This window comes from Anabrus simplex, chromosome 9 (assembly GCF_040414725.1).
Source record: "Anabrus simplex isolate iqAnaSimp1 chromosome 9, ASM4041472v1, whole genome shotgun sequence".
In the NCBI taxonomy this organism is placed as follows: Eukaryota; Metazoa; Arthropoda; class Insecta; order Orthoptera; family Tettigoniidae; genus Anabrus; species Anabrus simplex.
The window spans coordinates 77,342,282-77,358,283 of record NC_090273.1 but is presented as its reverse complement, the minus strand read 5'-3'; the positions used below and the strand labels follow the sequence as shown (position 1 = coordinate 77,358,283).

General features: G+C 39.6%; 1 protein-coding gene across 1 annotated transcript in view; it reads left to right on the top strand.

Moving 5' to 3' along the window:
• Trim9 (E3 ubiquitin-protein ligase Trim9) overlaps positions 1-12,319 on the top strand; it is a 343,327-nt gene extending 331,008 nt beyond the window's left edge. The window contains exons 8-10 of the mRNA XM_067153370.2: positions 4,014-4,238; positions 6,566-6,738; positions 12,092-12,319. Of these exons, the coding sequence (XP_067009471.2) occupies positions 4,014-4,238; positions 6,566-6,738; positions 12,092-12,211 (518 nt within the window). The 3' untranslated portion in view covers positions 12,212-12,319. The remainder of the gene's footprint in view (positions 1-4,013; positions 4,239-6,565; positions 6,739-12,091) is intronic.
• Positions 12,320-16,002: the final 3,683 nt, after the last annotated feature.

Here is a 16,002-nt window from a genome sequence, read left to right as displayed (position 1 = left end):
AAAATCTGAACTGTGATTGGTGGAGAACCTGTATCGTAATGAAAATCTAAACTCTGATTGGTGGAGAACCTGTATCATAATGAAAATCTGAACTGTGATTGGTGGAGAACCTGTATCGTAATGAAACTTGAACTATAATGAGCCTCATTAAGATTCCGTTTTTTGGCATATAATATTTATATTTCGGCATCGTCGAGCATAAATATTTTCGTGTACTCATAAAAGAAAAAGTTGTATGTTTACGTGGAAAATCAGAAAAAGTTAATGTACGGTATTTGGAAGTTGAATGTCAGTAACATTTTCTTTTGAGTCAGATATAAAATTAAAAGCTTACGCGAAGTAGATCCATGTGGTTTCGCAAAAGTGAACGTTTTGCTGTGAAGCTACGTTGAGAGCAAACACAAATGCATGTCCGCCCTTTGTCATAGTTAAGAGGTTGGCCACGCACTGGCCGCCCTCCTCCCGAGCCCTTATTTCATCATGTCCAATTTCTCTCCCTTTCCCCTCGTTTAAGAGGTGTTCACTTCCGCAATGTCCGCTCCCTTTCTCACTAATGGACTGAAATGCGATTATAGTTGCCAACTCTGGAGAAATTTCACCAGATTTTGCCAATTTTATGTTTAGATTTAACATCAACAATTATATGAATGTGTATATTGTGAGCATACTAAAATCATACGATTAATATGTCGTAAAACACTAGCCAGTTGAATTATTGGTAATATAAATATATACAGTACTGGTGTTTTTCATGGCATTACCGGGCGAGTTGGCCGTGCGGTTAGGAGCGCGCGGCTGTGAGCTTGCATCTGGGAGATCGTGGGTTCGAATCCCACTGTCGGCAGCCCTGAAGATGGTTTTCCGTGGTTTCCGATTTCCACACCAGGCAAATGCTGGGGCTGTGCCTTAATTAAGGCCACGGCCACTTCCTTCCAACTCTTAGGCCTTTCCTATCCCATCGTCGCCATAAGACATATCTGTGTCAGTGCAACGTAAAGCCACTAGCAAAAAAAAATCATGGCATTATTAGTTAGCGGAAAGTGAGAAAGCTTGTCGTTTTAGGTGACTGTTCATGTCATGATCATAGCCACGGGACCTACAGTTTTACGTGGAATCCGAACAACTGGAACATTACATTTTCATTTCAAAAATCCCGCATGCATTGGCCAGGATTCGAACCACAGCCACCTTGGTCCTATTACGACCTCTTAAGTATAAATTAGCTCGCCACGAAGAATCCTGGTGGGGTAAAACTTAGAGGCTGTCACTATACATAACGTCATCGAGAAAGTGGTAAAGTCTAGCGTCCGGTTACGTTGATTTAACCAAATACTATATTATTATTATTATTATTATTATTATTATTATTATTATTATTATTATTATTATTGCTAAGGGACTCGTGCATTCATTATCAATAGGTCAGATAACTCGTCTTGTTGCCTTTGCTGGCAGAACATAGTGTTTCCTATATCTTCTGGTATGGGCTAGAGCAATTTTGTTATTTTCATTTATCTCTCTCTGTCTTATCCTTGGCTTTGACAATATGAAAGTGACTGAGGTATGAGCGATGCTAGTAATGCCATTCCTTATGCAGCCAGTCCCAGTTATGAATGGTGTGAACATGTTGCTCAATACGGTCAGTTGTTGCATGCATTTCAGTGGGCTTGGCAAACTGTTATGTAATAGCAACTTCTGGCTCGGTGAGGAAAGGAACGGGAAACTACCTCACTCCTCATTTCCCTAGTACCGAGCTCGACAGCTGCAGTCGCTTAAGTGCGGCCAGTATCCAGCAATCGGGAGATAGAGGGTTCGAGCCCCACTGTCGGCAGCCCTGAAGATGGTTTTCCGTGGTTTCCCATTTTCACGCCAGGCAAATGCCGGGGTTGTACCTTAATTAAGGCCACGGCGGCTTCCTTCCACTTCCTAGGCCTTTCTTATCCCATCGTCGCCATAAGACATATCTGTGTCGGTGCGACGTAAAGCAAATAGCATTTCCCTAGTAAGCCTCTTCAGTGATGCCTAGGCCATCTATGACAGCTAATGGCCGAACTGTTGAGGATCCAACCAGCATTCGGGTTGAGGAATGAACATACATTCAACTCAACTATGTCTGTCGTAGTCACATTGTTTTGTTTGCCCTTTTCAATGGTTTTATGGACATTTAATAGGTCTTTTTTATTGTCGCCATAAGACCTAGCTGTGTCGGTGCGACGTAAAGCCTCTAGCAAAAAAAAAGCAGCACGTTATGTTATGCCGCAGTTCCTAGTTAGAATTCATCCATTCTGACGTCATCATGCCGTCTGTTTGGTAAAAATCTATCCATATATTCGCTTTTTATCCTGCAGTTCGTGATGTAAAGCTTGGTATTGTTACGTAGAAGGCAATGGTATATTTTATCGCAGTTCTTAGATATAAACGGGCGTCTTGTGAGCTCATAGGTCAGTCTCGAAGGAGTGTTTTTTGCCAGGCAGAGATACATGGCCTTCACTCTTTCTCGTGTGTGTATGTTATCCTTCGATAGGTGTTTCCAGATAATGTCTAAGACTTAGGCCTATGACATGATGGGGTCTCATAGCAACATATAAGTTATTAGGAACATTCTGCCATCTGTTGAATATATTTGGAAGCTGGGAAAGGTTAGAGAATCAAAGAGTATCTAGCGGAGCATAGTATTCCTCCGTGATCGGAGTAAGTGTATACTCTCTGGCTTGACAGGTAGTCATCAGACATGGCTGCATGCAATGACAATACTAAGGATGAAAATCACATATAGCAGAATATTAATGAACGTGTTGGTCGCTTAGCAACCTACTAAGTACAGAATGTATTGCGGGTTAGGGTAAGCCTTCGCCTGCAATTGTTGGAATGGTGGTGGTGGTGGTGGTGGTGGTGGTGATTATTGCTTCAAGAGGAAGTACAATTAGGCAACCATCCTCTATATAACACTAGCCAGAAGGGGTCTGACACTTCGAAAAATGAAGGTATCGGATAAAGGAAGGCAAGGGCAACGAAGGGCGTACAATCAATGCAATGGCGTATGGCTTTTAGTGCTGGGAGATCCCAGGACGGGTTCGGCTCGCCAGGTGCAGGTCTTTTGATTTGACTCCCGTAGGCGACCTGCGCGTCGTGATGAGGATGAAATGATGATGAAGACAACACATACACCCAGCCCCCGTGCCAGAGAAATTAACCAATGATGGTTAAAATTCCCGACACTGCCGGGAATCGAACCCAAAGGCCAGCACGCTAACAATTTAGCCATGGAGCCGGACACGAAGGGCGTGAAAATGAAAGACTCCCTAGGCCTCCATAGGTAATATTGTCGGAGGTCTGAAAGGAACAAGTGTTGACCAAGAGAGGTCGGATAGGATAGATGAAAGTGAGGAGCCTGGCACAAGTAAGAATTTGATGATTTGGTTTTATGATTACTCAAAGTAATGACAATGTTTCATGATTCACCGGCAGGTGATTCCATAGAGAATAAAACAAAAATGAAGCAGAACGGACTTGCCAAAGCTGTTTTAGTAAACTCTTTTAATATATAATAATAATAATAATAATAATAATAATAATAATAATAATAATAATAATAATAATAATAATAATGTTACTGTTTTTACGCCCCACTAACTACTTTTGCGGCTTTTCAGTGTCACCGTAGCGTATTTGCTATGGCGCGTCGTGATGAGGATGAAATGATGATGAAGGCAACACATACACCCAGCCCCCGTGTCAACGAAATTAACCAATAATGGTTAAAATTCCCGACCCTGCCGGGAATCGAACCCGGGACCCCGGTGGCCTAAGGCCAGCACGCTAACCATTTAGCCATGAAGCCAGATTCCATTACATTTAAATTCAACTAGTGTTTTTTTTTTTTTTTTTTTTTTTTTTTTACTTGCTATGCTTTGCCCTTCAGAGGCAACCCATATTAGTGAGAACCTTAATAAACTAAAATAAAATTTGCATATGAATTCTGTTTCATAGTAAGTGTCGTGTTGTGTTTTCAGTGGCCTGGTTTACGTTCGACCCGTGTTCCGGACTGCCCGAGCTACAGTTCTCCGAGGACAACTGCACAGTGGCCTGCGAAGGGTACGAACACAGAGTGGCACTGGGCAGTGTCGGCTTCTCACGAGGAGTTCACTACTGGGAGTTCTCCATCAACCGTTACGACTCCGACACAGATCCCAGCTTCGGCGTAGCAAGGCTCGATGTCACCAAAGACCAGATGTTGGGTAAGTCTCGCAGTTAAAAAAGGACCAATATTTCCAATTTCTACCGCTCATCTTTCTTCTGCGTCTTCTCTTGCCGACACATTTGTATTACTTTTCTCCACACTGTTTACGAATGTTCCAATCGTCCAATTGCATCAGACAGTTCTCGGACTGCTCTCTCATCCTTTCTTCAAATCAGAATTTCATCAGCAAACAGTTTCGTGTCCTTTCTTCTACCGCCATAAGCTCCTCGTGTTGCCCTTCATGAAATCATCCATCTTACAAGGGGGCATTCCCTTCTCGTCACCACCGATTTCGCTCAAATTTATAGAAAATGCAGGGCTTGGCTAGAAAGGAAAGTACCGAAGTGGGAACTCCAGATGGCCAAGCGTATAGAAAATAAAAATGAAAATGTTGACGCGGCTCTCGCACTGTATAAGCCACTTACGCTAACACGCACGCCGAACAGTAGTTAGCATAGCGGTAAGAGCTAGGACTAGTAATTCGGTGGTCATGGATTCGACTCCTCGTGTGAAGACTTCTTTTTTTCCCTCTCAACTTTTATATTATTCATTTTCCTATTAAGCAAAGAGATGTATAATTTATTTTATTTATTTATACTCACAAGGCATAGAAGAGGTAATAAATTGGGATTTCCACTATCGGCAGCCCTGAAAATGGTTTTCCGTGGTTTCCCATTTTCACACCAGACAAATGCTGGGGCTGTACCTTAATTAAGGCCACGGCCGCTTCCTTCCCACTCCTAGCCATTTCCTCTCCCATCGTCGCCATAAGACCTATCTGTGTCGATGCGACGTAAAGCAGCTAGCAAAAAATAATAATAATAATAATAATAATAATAATAATAATAATAATAATAATAAATTGGGATTTCATTGACAGACTTTTCAACAAGGGATTGTAATTAAAGCGCGTACGAGAATACTTTGAACATGAAAATTCAAAACTTTATTCATTGACATTCGATGCTGTACATGTGTCGGGATGATATTTATCGTAGAAACAGGGGAAACAATAATTATTTCAGCATCTAGCATAAGTCATAAACGCCGCATTTTTACAACCGCGTCGTTGTTTCAACGTTTCCATAGAATAAAAGTCTCCACACGGTGTGTCGAACCCACGACTATCGAATTACTAGTCTCAACTCTTACCACTACGCCAACTACTGCTCGGCGAGCGTGTTAACGTAAGTGGCTTATACGTTGCGAGAGCCACGTCAACATTTTTATTTTTATTTTTATTTTCTATACGCTTTGCCATCTGGAGTTCCCGCTTCGGGTACTTTCCTTTCTAGCCGAGCGCTGCATGTTCTATAAATTTGAGCGAAATCGGTGGTGACGAGTAGGAAATGCCCCCTTGTTAGTTATGAACAGGGAGGATGATCATACATTTAATACCAACAGACCAGTTAAACCATAGCTCGCTAGGACATCGCAGCGTACTATGATTAATTCGTTTTAAGTCGTGCCGACACAGACAGTCTTGTGGCGGCGATGGGACAGCAATGGGCTAGGATTGGGAAGGAAGCTGCCAAGGCCTTAATTAAGGTACAGTCCCAGCATTTGACTGGTGTGAAAATGGGAAACCACGGAAAACCATCTTCAGGGCTGCCGACAGTGGCGTTCGAACCCACTATCTCTCGAATGCAAGCTCGCAGCTGCGCACCCCTAACCGCACGGCCAACTTGTTCGATATTAACAATTTTTAGCAGTGATGCAGAGTAATACGTTAATTTGAATTCGTGTACTGTTACCCAGAAAAAAAAAATGAACGCATGGACACATTTCTCAGAAACAATTGAACATAAGTCAGGTACAATATCAAATGCGAATAATATCACGTACTATTCGCTTCTTTTTTTTCTTCGGCTCCACAGCTAAATGATTAACGTGCTGGCCTTTGGTCCAAAAGGTCCCTGGTTCGACCCTCAAAAGAGAATCGATTTCCTCTGCCATCTGGTCGAGTAAAACGGAATGTCGAAATTGACGCCCTGGTTGTCTACGTACAATCAAATTAAAAATAGCTGAGGCATACGATTATTATTATTATTATTATTATTATTATTATTATTATTATTATTATTATTATTATTATTATTATTATTATTATTATTATTATTTATCGTTCTATAAATTTTAAAAAACGTGAACTTAAATGACAGACAGTTCACATGTACGGGCACCCGTAATTCCTGCCGCTCACGCTAAGTTCCTTTCTTATAAAAAGTCCTGTCATGTCACTCTCTTTTTCCAAATGCAGTATCTTCTAAGTACTGATGTTTAGATATTTGTTAACGGCACTCTGAAATTAATTTTATCTTTCAGGTAAGGACGACAAAGGGTGGAGTATGTACATTGATCGCCAACGGTCGTGGTTCATGCATGGCAGCATTCATGAGCAACGATGTGAAGGAGGAATACAGCCTGGATCCACGGTAGGAGTTCTTCTGGATTTGGATCGGCATCAGCTTAGCTTCTATGTCAACGAAGAACCACAGGTGAGAACAAACAAATGAATAAGCATAAGATCTTATACTGACGACCTTCTTTTAACTCTCAGATTGCCTTTAATTGCTCCAAGTTACTCCCCTGAGAGAAAGTAAGCCCATTCGAAAATTCCATGTTTAATTCCTCCCTTGTAAACCGTGGAAGTTGTTATTCATATTTTAAGCAGTAATGCTCACTGCTCTCACTCGAGACTCACGAGACTGACGTCACAGATCTCGAGACCGATTCTCCTGTGCTGCAATCCTTGCGACGTCCCAGTAACTGCGAGCGTAAGCTTGACAGTATATCATCAGCAGTTATTCCGGGAAATAACGTTCTCAAATGGAAATGTGTGTGCCGATAAACTCTTTCAAAAGCCTGGAAAAGTGCTGCATGTTCAATTATGAGCCCCTGAATACCATTAACGAAAGTGAAACAGAATATCAGTTTCTTAAACGGTTCACGAGTTAAGGTGGACATTTTAGCTGAATAGCCCTGTTTAATTTGTTTATAACTGTAGATAGGGTGTACACCTACCTGGATATCTCGCAGTTGTTGTCGACAGGTAGCTTCTTCTGATGCAGACCGGGCCGGAGGTGTTTTCTGTGACTATTCCCTGTCAGCGATATTATGTGTTTTTGCAAGTTGCTTTACGTCGCACCGACAGAGTTAGGTCTTATGGCACGATGGGGCAGGAAAGGGCTAGAAGTGGGAAAGAAGCGGCCGTGGTCTTATTTAAGGTACAGCCCTAGCATTTTCCTGGTGTGAAAATGGGAAACCACGGAAAACCATCTTCAGGGCTGCCGACAGTGGGGCTCGAACCCACTCTCCCGAATACATATTACGTGTTTTTAAGTGCCGGATCATCCCAGACGTATTTCTACTGTCGTATTTTACTTATTTTGAACAAACAACACAGCGGACGGTGCTGTGGGACATCTCTTCAAAATAATACCACGTCCACGACACGTTTTGGGGTCCCGTGTTCGATTCCCGCCCGGGTCGGGGATTTTAATCAAGTCCGGCCGGGCTGAGTGGCTCAGACGGTTGAGGCACTGGACTTCTGAGCCCAGATTGGCAAGTTTGATACTGGCTCAGTCCGGTGGTGTTTGAAGGTGCTCGAATACGTTAGTCGGTAGATTTAGTGGCATGTAAAAGAAATCCTGTGGGACTAAATTTCGACACCTCGGTGCCTCCGTAAACCGTAGTAGTTAGTGGGACTTAAAGCAAATAACATTATTATATTATTAATTAATCAAGTCTGATTAATTCTACCGGCCCAGGGACTGGGTATTTGTGTTTGTCCCAACTTTCTCCTCTTCATATCCAGATACGAGCAACCACTACAGAAACATGCAATAGCGATTGAGGGCATCCGGACGTAAAAAGGATCAAATCCACATATGCAACACAGTTCGCACCCGCAACCCGGCAGGTGTGAGAAAAGTGGAAGAAGAAGAAGGAGCATAGTACATGCATGTCCTCTGCTGTAGTCATACAATAGTTATGAAAACCAGTGTTTAAGATAAGCTTATTTATATCCAGTGGAAGCCTGCTTAAATGGATTCAGACTGAACAGAGTACAAAGGATGTCTCCAAAAACATATATATATATCAATAAAATTCTTATTTTTTGAATGTAATAATGAATTGCATATAGGTATTCTTCAATAAAATCTATAACTGTTACTGACTCCATACTAAACAGAATTTCAAGGGATGATTGGATGGGGTTTTAGAAACTGTGTGCCTGTTTATTTACAGAAATAATGGGACATGAACAATTGGAGAAACTTTTGTGTACACAAGGCAAAGTTAAGATGATCGTCCCCCATCCTCCTCAACCACTTACAGCTGTTTGCCATCACTCGTGCTTACCGAACACATTCTGTGAAGTTTTTCAGTTGTAAACTCGGGTAAACACATGGACAGGAATGTATAACATGGTTTCCCATCACACAGCAGTGTCAGTTTTCATTCAATGACAATTTTTTCATCAAGTGTTTTACACCTTGTTCAAGTGTTCAAACAGTTTTTAGACTTTTCAAGTTAGTGGAAAGAAGAACGGACTTTTGTTGATCTTCTTCTTCTTCTTCTTCTTCGTAATCTGTTTACCCTCCAGGGTTGATTTCTTCCTCGGACTCAGCGAGGGATCCCATCTCTACCGCCTCAAGGGCAGTGTCCTTGAGCGCGAGACATTGGGTCGGGGGATACAACTGGGGAAAATGACCAGTACCTCACCCAGGCGGCCTCACCTGCTAGGCTGAACAGGGGCCGTGGTGGGGGATGGGGAGATTGGAGAGGATAGGCAAGGAAGAGGGAAGGAAGCGGCCATGGCCTGAAGTTAGGTACCATCCTGGCATTTGCCTGGAGGAGAAGTGGGAAACCACAGAAAACCACTTCCAGGATGGCTGAGGTAGGAATCGAACCCACCTCTATTCAGTTGACCTCCCGAGGCTGAGTGGACCCCGTTCCAACCCTCGTACCACTTTTCAAATTTCGTGGCAGAGCCGGGAATCGAACCCAGGCCTCCGGGGGTGACAGCTAATCACACTAACCACTACACTACAGAGGCGGACCTTTTGTTGATAACATACAGAAAACGAATATAAGAATAAGCTGTGATACAGTTTGTTATTAATGATTTTAAGTAATGTATGTAGTTTTAAGTAAATATGTCCAAAATTGTTCAAACAAAAGTAATCAAGTCACTTGAAACGGAAAGTGTAATATTCGCTGAAGAAGATAATTATATTGTTCTTGAAACATGGACGATTGAACAAGTGGTATGAAATAAACATACTGTTGTTCCCTAGACATGTTTAGTATTGACAAGACAGACACCATATGGAATTCCATATTGATTGTAGTTAGTCAATAGAGACCAACATAGACCATAAAAATGGTCAAATTAATAAATTGAACATAATCAATTGTGTTAAGAAAGAAATATTGAATGTGTGTATTATAGGTACAGTGTCTTTCATAAAACTGTGTTCCTTTGTAGCCTACTATTTTATACCAATCTTTTGTCATCCTATAGAGCCTCCATTCTTTAAGTGGCATTCTTAACTATAAGGTGGCAGCGTGCCGGTCTCACCGTTGGGTTCTGTGGTTCAGATTGCTCCAGTTCTACTTGTCATCTTTCATTTCCAGCAGCACTCTCCAGTACCATTTCATTTCGTCTATCAGTCATTAATCACTGTCCCTGAGGAGTGTGACAGGCTGTGGCAGCCGGCACAATTCCTTTTCTCATCGCTAAATGGGGCTTCATTCATTTCCATTCCTGACTTGGTCGAATTACTGGAAATAGGCTGAGGATTTTTTCTGTTGCCCTGTAGGTCATTTTCTGTTTACCATCATTAAGCTATAACAGGTAAACCACGTCCTCCCAACATCCACTATAATAGAGCTTTAACTGTATTATATTTTTCTATTTTTGTATTTTAAACACTGTTAGGGCAAATAATAATAATTTATTAGATCAAAATTAGTATAATAGTAAATAATTATGTAATATTAAAGAGGCAATAACATACTCAGGATAAATTCCTCTAAAAAAAGGAGTAAGTAAAGTTGAATAATAAAATATCACGCCCCTCTAGCAAACTAACAAAAATGCAAATTGTCAGTTTATCAGGAGAGATGGAACAAGCTGTAATTGCTCATGTTTGTTCAACAACTAAAGTTAAACAACTAAAGTTCAACAACTAATAATGCCTCCTTTTGATTGCTGTGACGTTGTGTACAGAAGACTAAGTGGCACTCTCTCTAATAGACTTCAGAGAGCTCAGAATGCTTTCATCTGCTTTATAATGAAAATTCCAAAATTTCATTAAATAACTCCAGCATTCCTTGAGCTATATTGGCTTAAACTAAACAAGCGCCATAGCTGTCATTCATTGCTTCTACTCCACAAAATAATATACAAGCAGACAACCTGTTATCTAACAGATTCTTTCCAGTTGCTCTCAACCATTCATAACATCCCAACCAGAACTGCAGTTAACCTAACCTTCAAAGTACCAAATCACAGATCCACCCTCTACAATAATTATAATTTTTAATGTGTGTTTATAACTATGTGTACAGTTTAGTGTTAGAGAGAGAGTGAGTAGTATATATTGTTAAACTGTATGTACATATAAGACATAGTGCGGCAGAAAGCAGGCTTCATAGCCTGAGTCACGCCGTGTAAATAAAGGAATAATGATAAGAAGAATAAGATTAATAATAATAAGAAGAAGAAGAAGAATGATGAGCAAGTGGCTGTAGGGTTTGGGTCACGTAGCTATCAGCTTGCTTCGGGAGATAGTGGATTCGAACCCCACTGTTGGCAGCCCTGAAGATGGATTTCCGTGGTTTCCCATTTTCACACCAGGCAAATACCGGGGTTGTACCTTAATTAAGGCTACGCTCACTTCCTCCCCACTCTTAGCCCTTTCCTGTCTTATTGTCACCATAAGATCTGTCTGTGTTGGTGCGATGTAAACCAAATAGTAAAAAAAATATAATTTTATTCTTTTTCTTTAGCGTGTGTCCTGCCTGGTGGCAAGGTCTGCTGTGTGGATTCGTTGTCTCCATTTAATTCGGTCTCGGGCCATGTCTGGATGCAGTCTTACAGCTTTCAGGTCGTTGTGCACTATGTTGGTCCATTGTTGTCCTGGTCGTCCTTTGGGCCTCTTTCCAGCAACTTTCAAAATATAATAATAATAATAATAATAAGAAGAAGAAGAAGAAGATCAATTTTTGTATATTTTTCATTGGTTTTGATGTGTTAGCCATGCAGAAAGAGTTGCAAATGTGAGACCAGATCTTATAAAGGATACATTTTATACAAATAGTAACATTTAGACCTAAACTGTTAGTTTGTCACTTTCACTTGTTTGCTGGAGGGGAAACAGTATTATAAAGAAAATCTTTCCATCCTATGATTGGATCATTTTCTTATTATAAAGTCTAGCACCATGGCTGAGTGGTCAGCATCTTGGCCTTCAGTCTTTGGTGTCCCAGGTTTGATTCTGGTCGGATCGAGGGATTATGACTGTAAGTGCTTAATTCTTCTGGCTTGAGGACTGGCCCCAACATTCTTGCAACTCACACGCCACATACGATACTGTGCTCCACCACAACAACATGCCATTTCCCATATATGACAGATGCTTGCAAACTTTGTTGGATGGTGTGCCTTACAAGGGCTGCACCAAGGCTAGCAGTCACTGCACAAAATAGTAATTATTATTGCTGTAAAAATGTATTCTACATATGATGTTTCCATGAGAACTGTTTAAAATGTTATTTGTATATTCCTAACTCAGTTGTGAAGGCCTACAAAACACTAAGATGCTATTTCTTATGTTTCAGGGTCCAATAGCATTCCAGGATCTGTACGGAGTGTTCTACCCTGCAGTCAGCCTGAACCGTGGTGTGTCCGTCACACTCCACACCGCCATAGACCCACCATCTGACACTGATGAGAGCTGAATTGTTTAACACGTCCTGTACTACACCCTCAGTATTTTCCCATTCCTCTCTCTATGTACATATAGATGGTACTTAACCAACAGGAAGAATTCACATTTTACATTCTAAATGTAAGCAATTCCTAGATATGAACTCTGTTATGTTGGTATCTGTTAGCTATGTACTGTATGTGCTATTCTTTTCCTGCATATTTTTAAGCAGAAGCTGTTAAAATAGGCATGTTCTTTTTTTCTCGTCTATTTGATGGGAGAAGAAAACGTTCAATGTTTTGGTCTAGAAAGAAATGAGGATTCAAGTACTCTAGTCTGTATTTCATTAAAAATTATTAATTTGTTCCAAATAAGTGTGTTTTACAAATATTGTTTGCTGCTATTAACTTAGCAATTACACTGATGTGAAAAACCAGATCCTCAGTAGTTCACTCCGAGAGAAGCTCGTCTCTTGGAACTGGACAGTTTACCAGTGATGGTTTATGGAATGCAGTAGCTCAAGCAGTCTTAAAGGGTGAGGGATTTTGTGTGTTGTGACAATTTTGTTGGAAAGAGATTTTGTGAATCTCATCAACTTTGGATTTGCAAATTGATTTGAAATTACTATACTCACTCAGGACTTGGTATATTGAGAAGAACATTTCAAAGACTAAATATCATCTGATCCCATGAATGTTTAAAAATTCTGTTTTATCTCTTAAGAATGACAGTAAGAACCTTGTTAATCTGGACTAATTGGAAAATATGTTGATCATATTAACAAAAGTCTAAATTGACTTATATGACTTTCAACATAACAGTAGAGAGTTCTTTGAAACTGTGGTTACAACAGCAAAACATGTTTATTATGGTACATTTAAAGGGCATAGGGCTAAATAATTTTTATTCGCTTTGTTACGGCATCTTTAAAATTTGAAAAGCCACTTATAAAGTTTATTCCTAACTATTTTTCCAGTCTTTCTGTGGCAGTCTGAATTTCAGTTCACTGAGCTCGATAGATGCAGTCGTGTAAGTGCGTCCAGTATCCGGGAGATAGCAGGTTCGAACCCCACTGTCGGCAGCCCTGAAGGTGGTTTTCCGTGGTTTCCCATTTTCACGCCGGGCTGTTCCTTAATTAAGGCCACAGCTGCTTCCTTCCCACTCCTAGCCCTTTCCTACTTTCTTATCCCATCGTCGCCATAAGACCTATTTGTGTGGGGCAACGTAAAACAACTTGTAAAAAAAAAAAAAAAAAAGAATTACTTCAGTTCTTACAACCAGTAGCCTGCACTTAAACATAGTTGTATAAACCATTTGTACACGGCATCATCTGAGGTTTGTTCTGCAAGCTTTCTCATCCACTTCAGATTTTCCTCTATTCCACATCGTATTTTAGTTGTGTTTTTTTTTTAAATTGGCTTTACGTCGCACCGACACAGATAGGTCTTATGGCGACTAAGGGCCAGGATTGGAAAGGAAGCAGCTCTGGTTTTAATTAAGGTACAGCCCCAGCATTTGCCTGGTGTGAAAATGGGAAACCATGGAAGACTGTCTTCGGGGCTGCCGACAGTGGGATTCAAACCCACTAACCGCACAGCCAACTTGCTCAGTAGTTCAAATTTTAAAGTTCACCTTTTTCCTTGCTAATGTCAGGCATAGTACTATGTACATATATTAGCCACTGGCACATACTTTTCAAGTATTCTGTCACTGCCTATTTTTCATGAATAGAAAGACCTGTGTGCTTGCATTTCTGTCCAGAAATGTCAGTTGTATAATGAGAGCACATTACAGTTTAGTAAAATACAGTACTGCACAATAAAAGAAGGAGATGTCTTCGATACAGCAGCAAAGTGTATCCACAACAGTGGGTACTTATAACCATCATGGAGCTATAGGCTACAACAAATGTGATTGTTGATTTCCAGCTACTTTTAAAACCTTGCATTCTGCATTTTCACAAGGTCTTTCATTTTTTTCTCTTTTTTGTTATTAAGCAAGGTCAAGCTTATTGGGGTCCAAATAAACAAGGTACTTATGAAACATGTTGTAATGGTTTTCTATGGCAATATTATCCACTCAACGAATAATTACTTGAAACTACAGTGGAGCCCATTTTCCTGGCTCAGATATAGATTAGTCATGATCCTGGTGTCTGATCACTTAGAAAATTTGTTTATGGTGTTTATCTCTCAGTTTACAAAATATTCATCGCACAAATCACATTATGTCAGTGTTTAATTGAATACTTTATTAAAATTTGTCGAACAACAGAATTTTCTAATTTCAAACTGTTATTCAAAATCAATACATAGTCGTTCCATTTAGAGAAAATAAATTTTGTATCATTAATATCATGGAAAATGGTGCTTTTTTTAAGAATACCTTGTTGTCGCTCATCTTAGTGGAAGCAGAACATTGATATATCTTTGTGTTGAATCTCGCATGGTCTAATGAAAATTGAATATACATTATTTTTTCATATTGATCCACATCATAATTTGATGTATAATGTGAGCAAGTTACTAACACCTCAAATAATTTTCAGAGTTCATTATCAATTATTCAAAATTAAACCTAAAACTTGATCCAACCTAAACAAATAATGTACAATTAGGCTATTGATACCTTCAATGGATCAGAAGATTTTTGAGATGAAGTGGTGAGCAGAAATATCCAATGTAAGATAAACATGTAAACATAAGATTTCTTAATGAAATGACATTTGTGTGTCATAGACTATTTCCTACATCTTCAAATGCCCATGAGTATTACAATCTTTTAAAGTTGTCACTGAGAGTATGACCGATTATCTTTCACATGTAGAAATGATTTGTAAAGATATCTTAAGCTCAATTGAGCATATTTAAATTGTTGTGTTTTGCATAAATTTAAGATTGTGCTATGTAATAATGAGAAAGACTTTCATTATTTCAGTGTTATACAATGTCAAGGGAGGAACGAGGCTAAATAAGATTTTAAAATAACTGATTTCATAGAGTTTTACTTTTAAGCAAATCTTGGTAAAAATTATTTCTTGTTCATCCACGTCAGGTGAATTCATTTTATCGTTGTTTGTCATTCTTGGCGGACAGTAGCCTTTTATCATTTTTAAAAACAGTACTGCACAAAATTTTAGAAAATGTATTAAACCTTATATTTCAAAAAGGAAACAGATATTCAGGGCTTTGTTTGGAACAAGTACCTAAGCATCAGATCCATAGCCTTGCTGCAACAATAACAAACTTTATTTTACAAACATCAAAGGAAGCTTTGTGTAAATTTATGATACAATAAAGTTGCTTTGAAATCTCAAATACCTGTTACAAAATTGCTGACACATTTTAATGTTTCAAAGGACAGGAAAGTAACTGGTATAACATCCCTGCTAAAGATATGTAATTTTGGGGAAAATGTTTGAGTTTTGCACAGTTTCAGACTGTATTTTATCTTCCTATTTTCTTTTTTTGCAGGGTGGCAGGGGTGGGGGTGGGGGGGGCAATACAAATTTTCATGGAGTTATGAAAGTGAGTGGTGAGCAATCACACTGAAATATACTTTTCAAATCAGTTGTCTCAAAGCTCCAAACTTAAATCTTTTGAAGTTTGGTTTTGTAATCTTTACAAATTTTCCAGTTTAATTTGATTCCTATATAATTTTATTTTATTCGTAAGATATTCACATCATCTTCTTTCCTCTTTACAAAAGTAAAGTGAGAGACATTCCTTTACAGCTCTTCAATGAAGAATTTGTTGAAGTCTTCAGCTCAAAGGCTGGTTGGATCCTCAAAAAGTACCTCAAAGGTTATGCGGTTATAGAGAA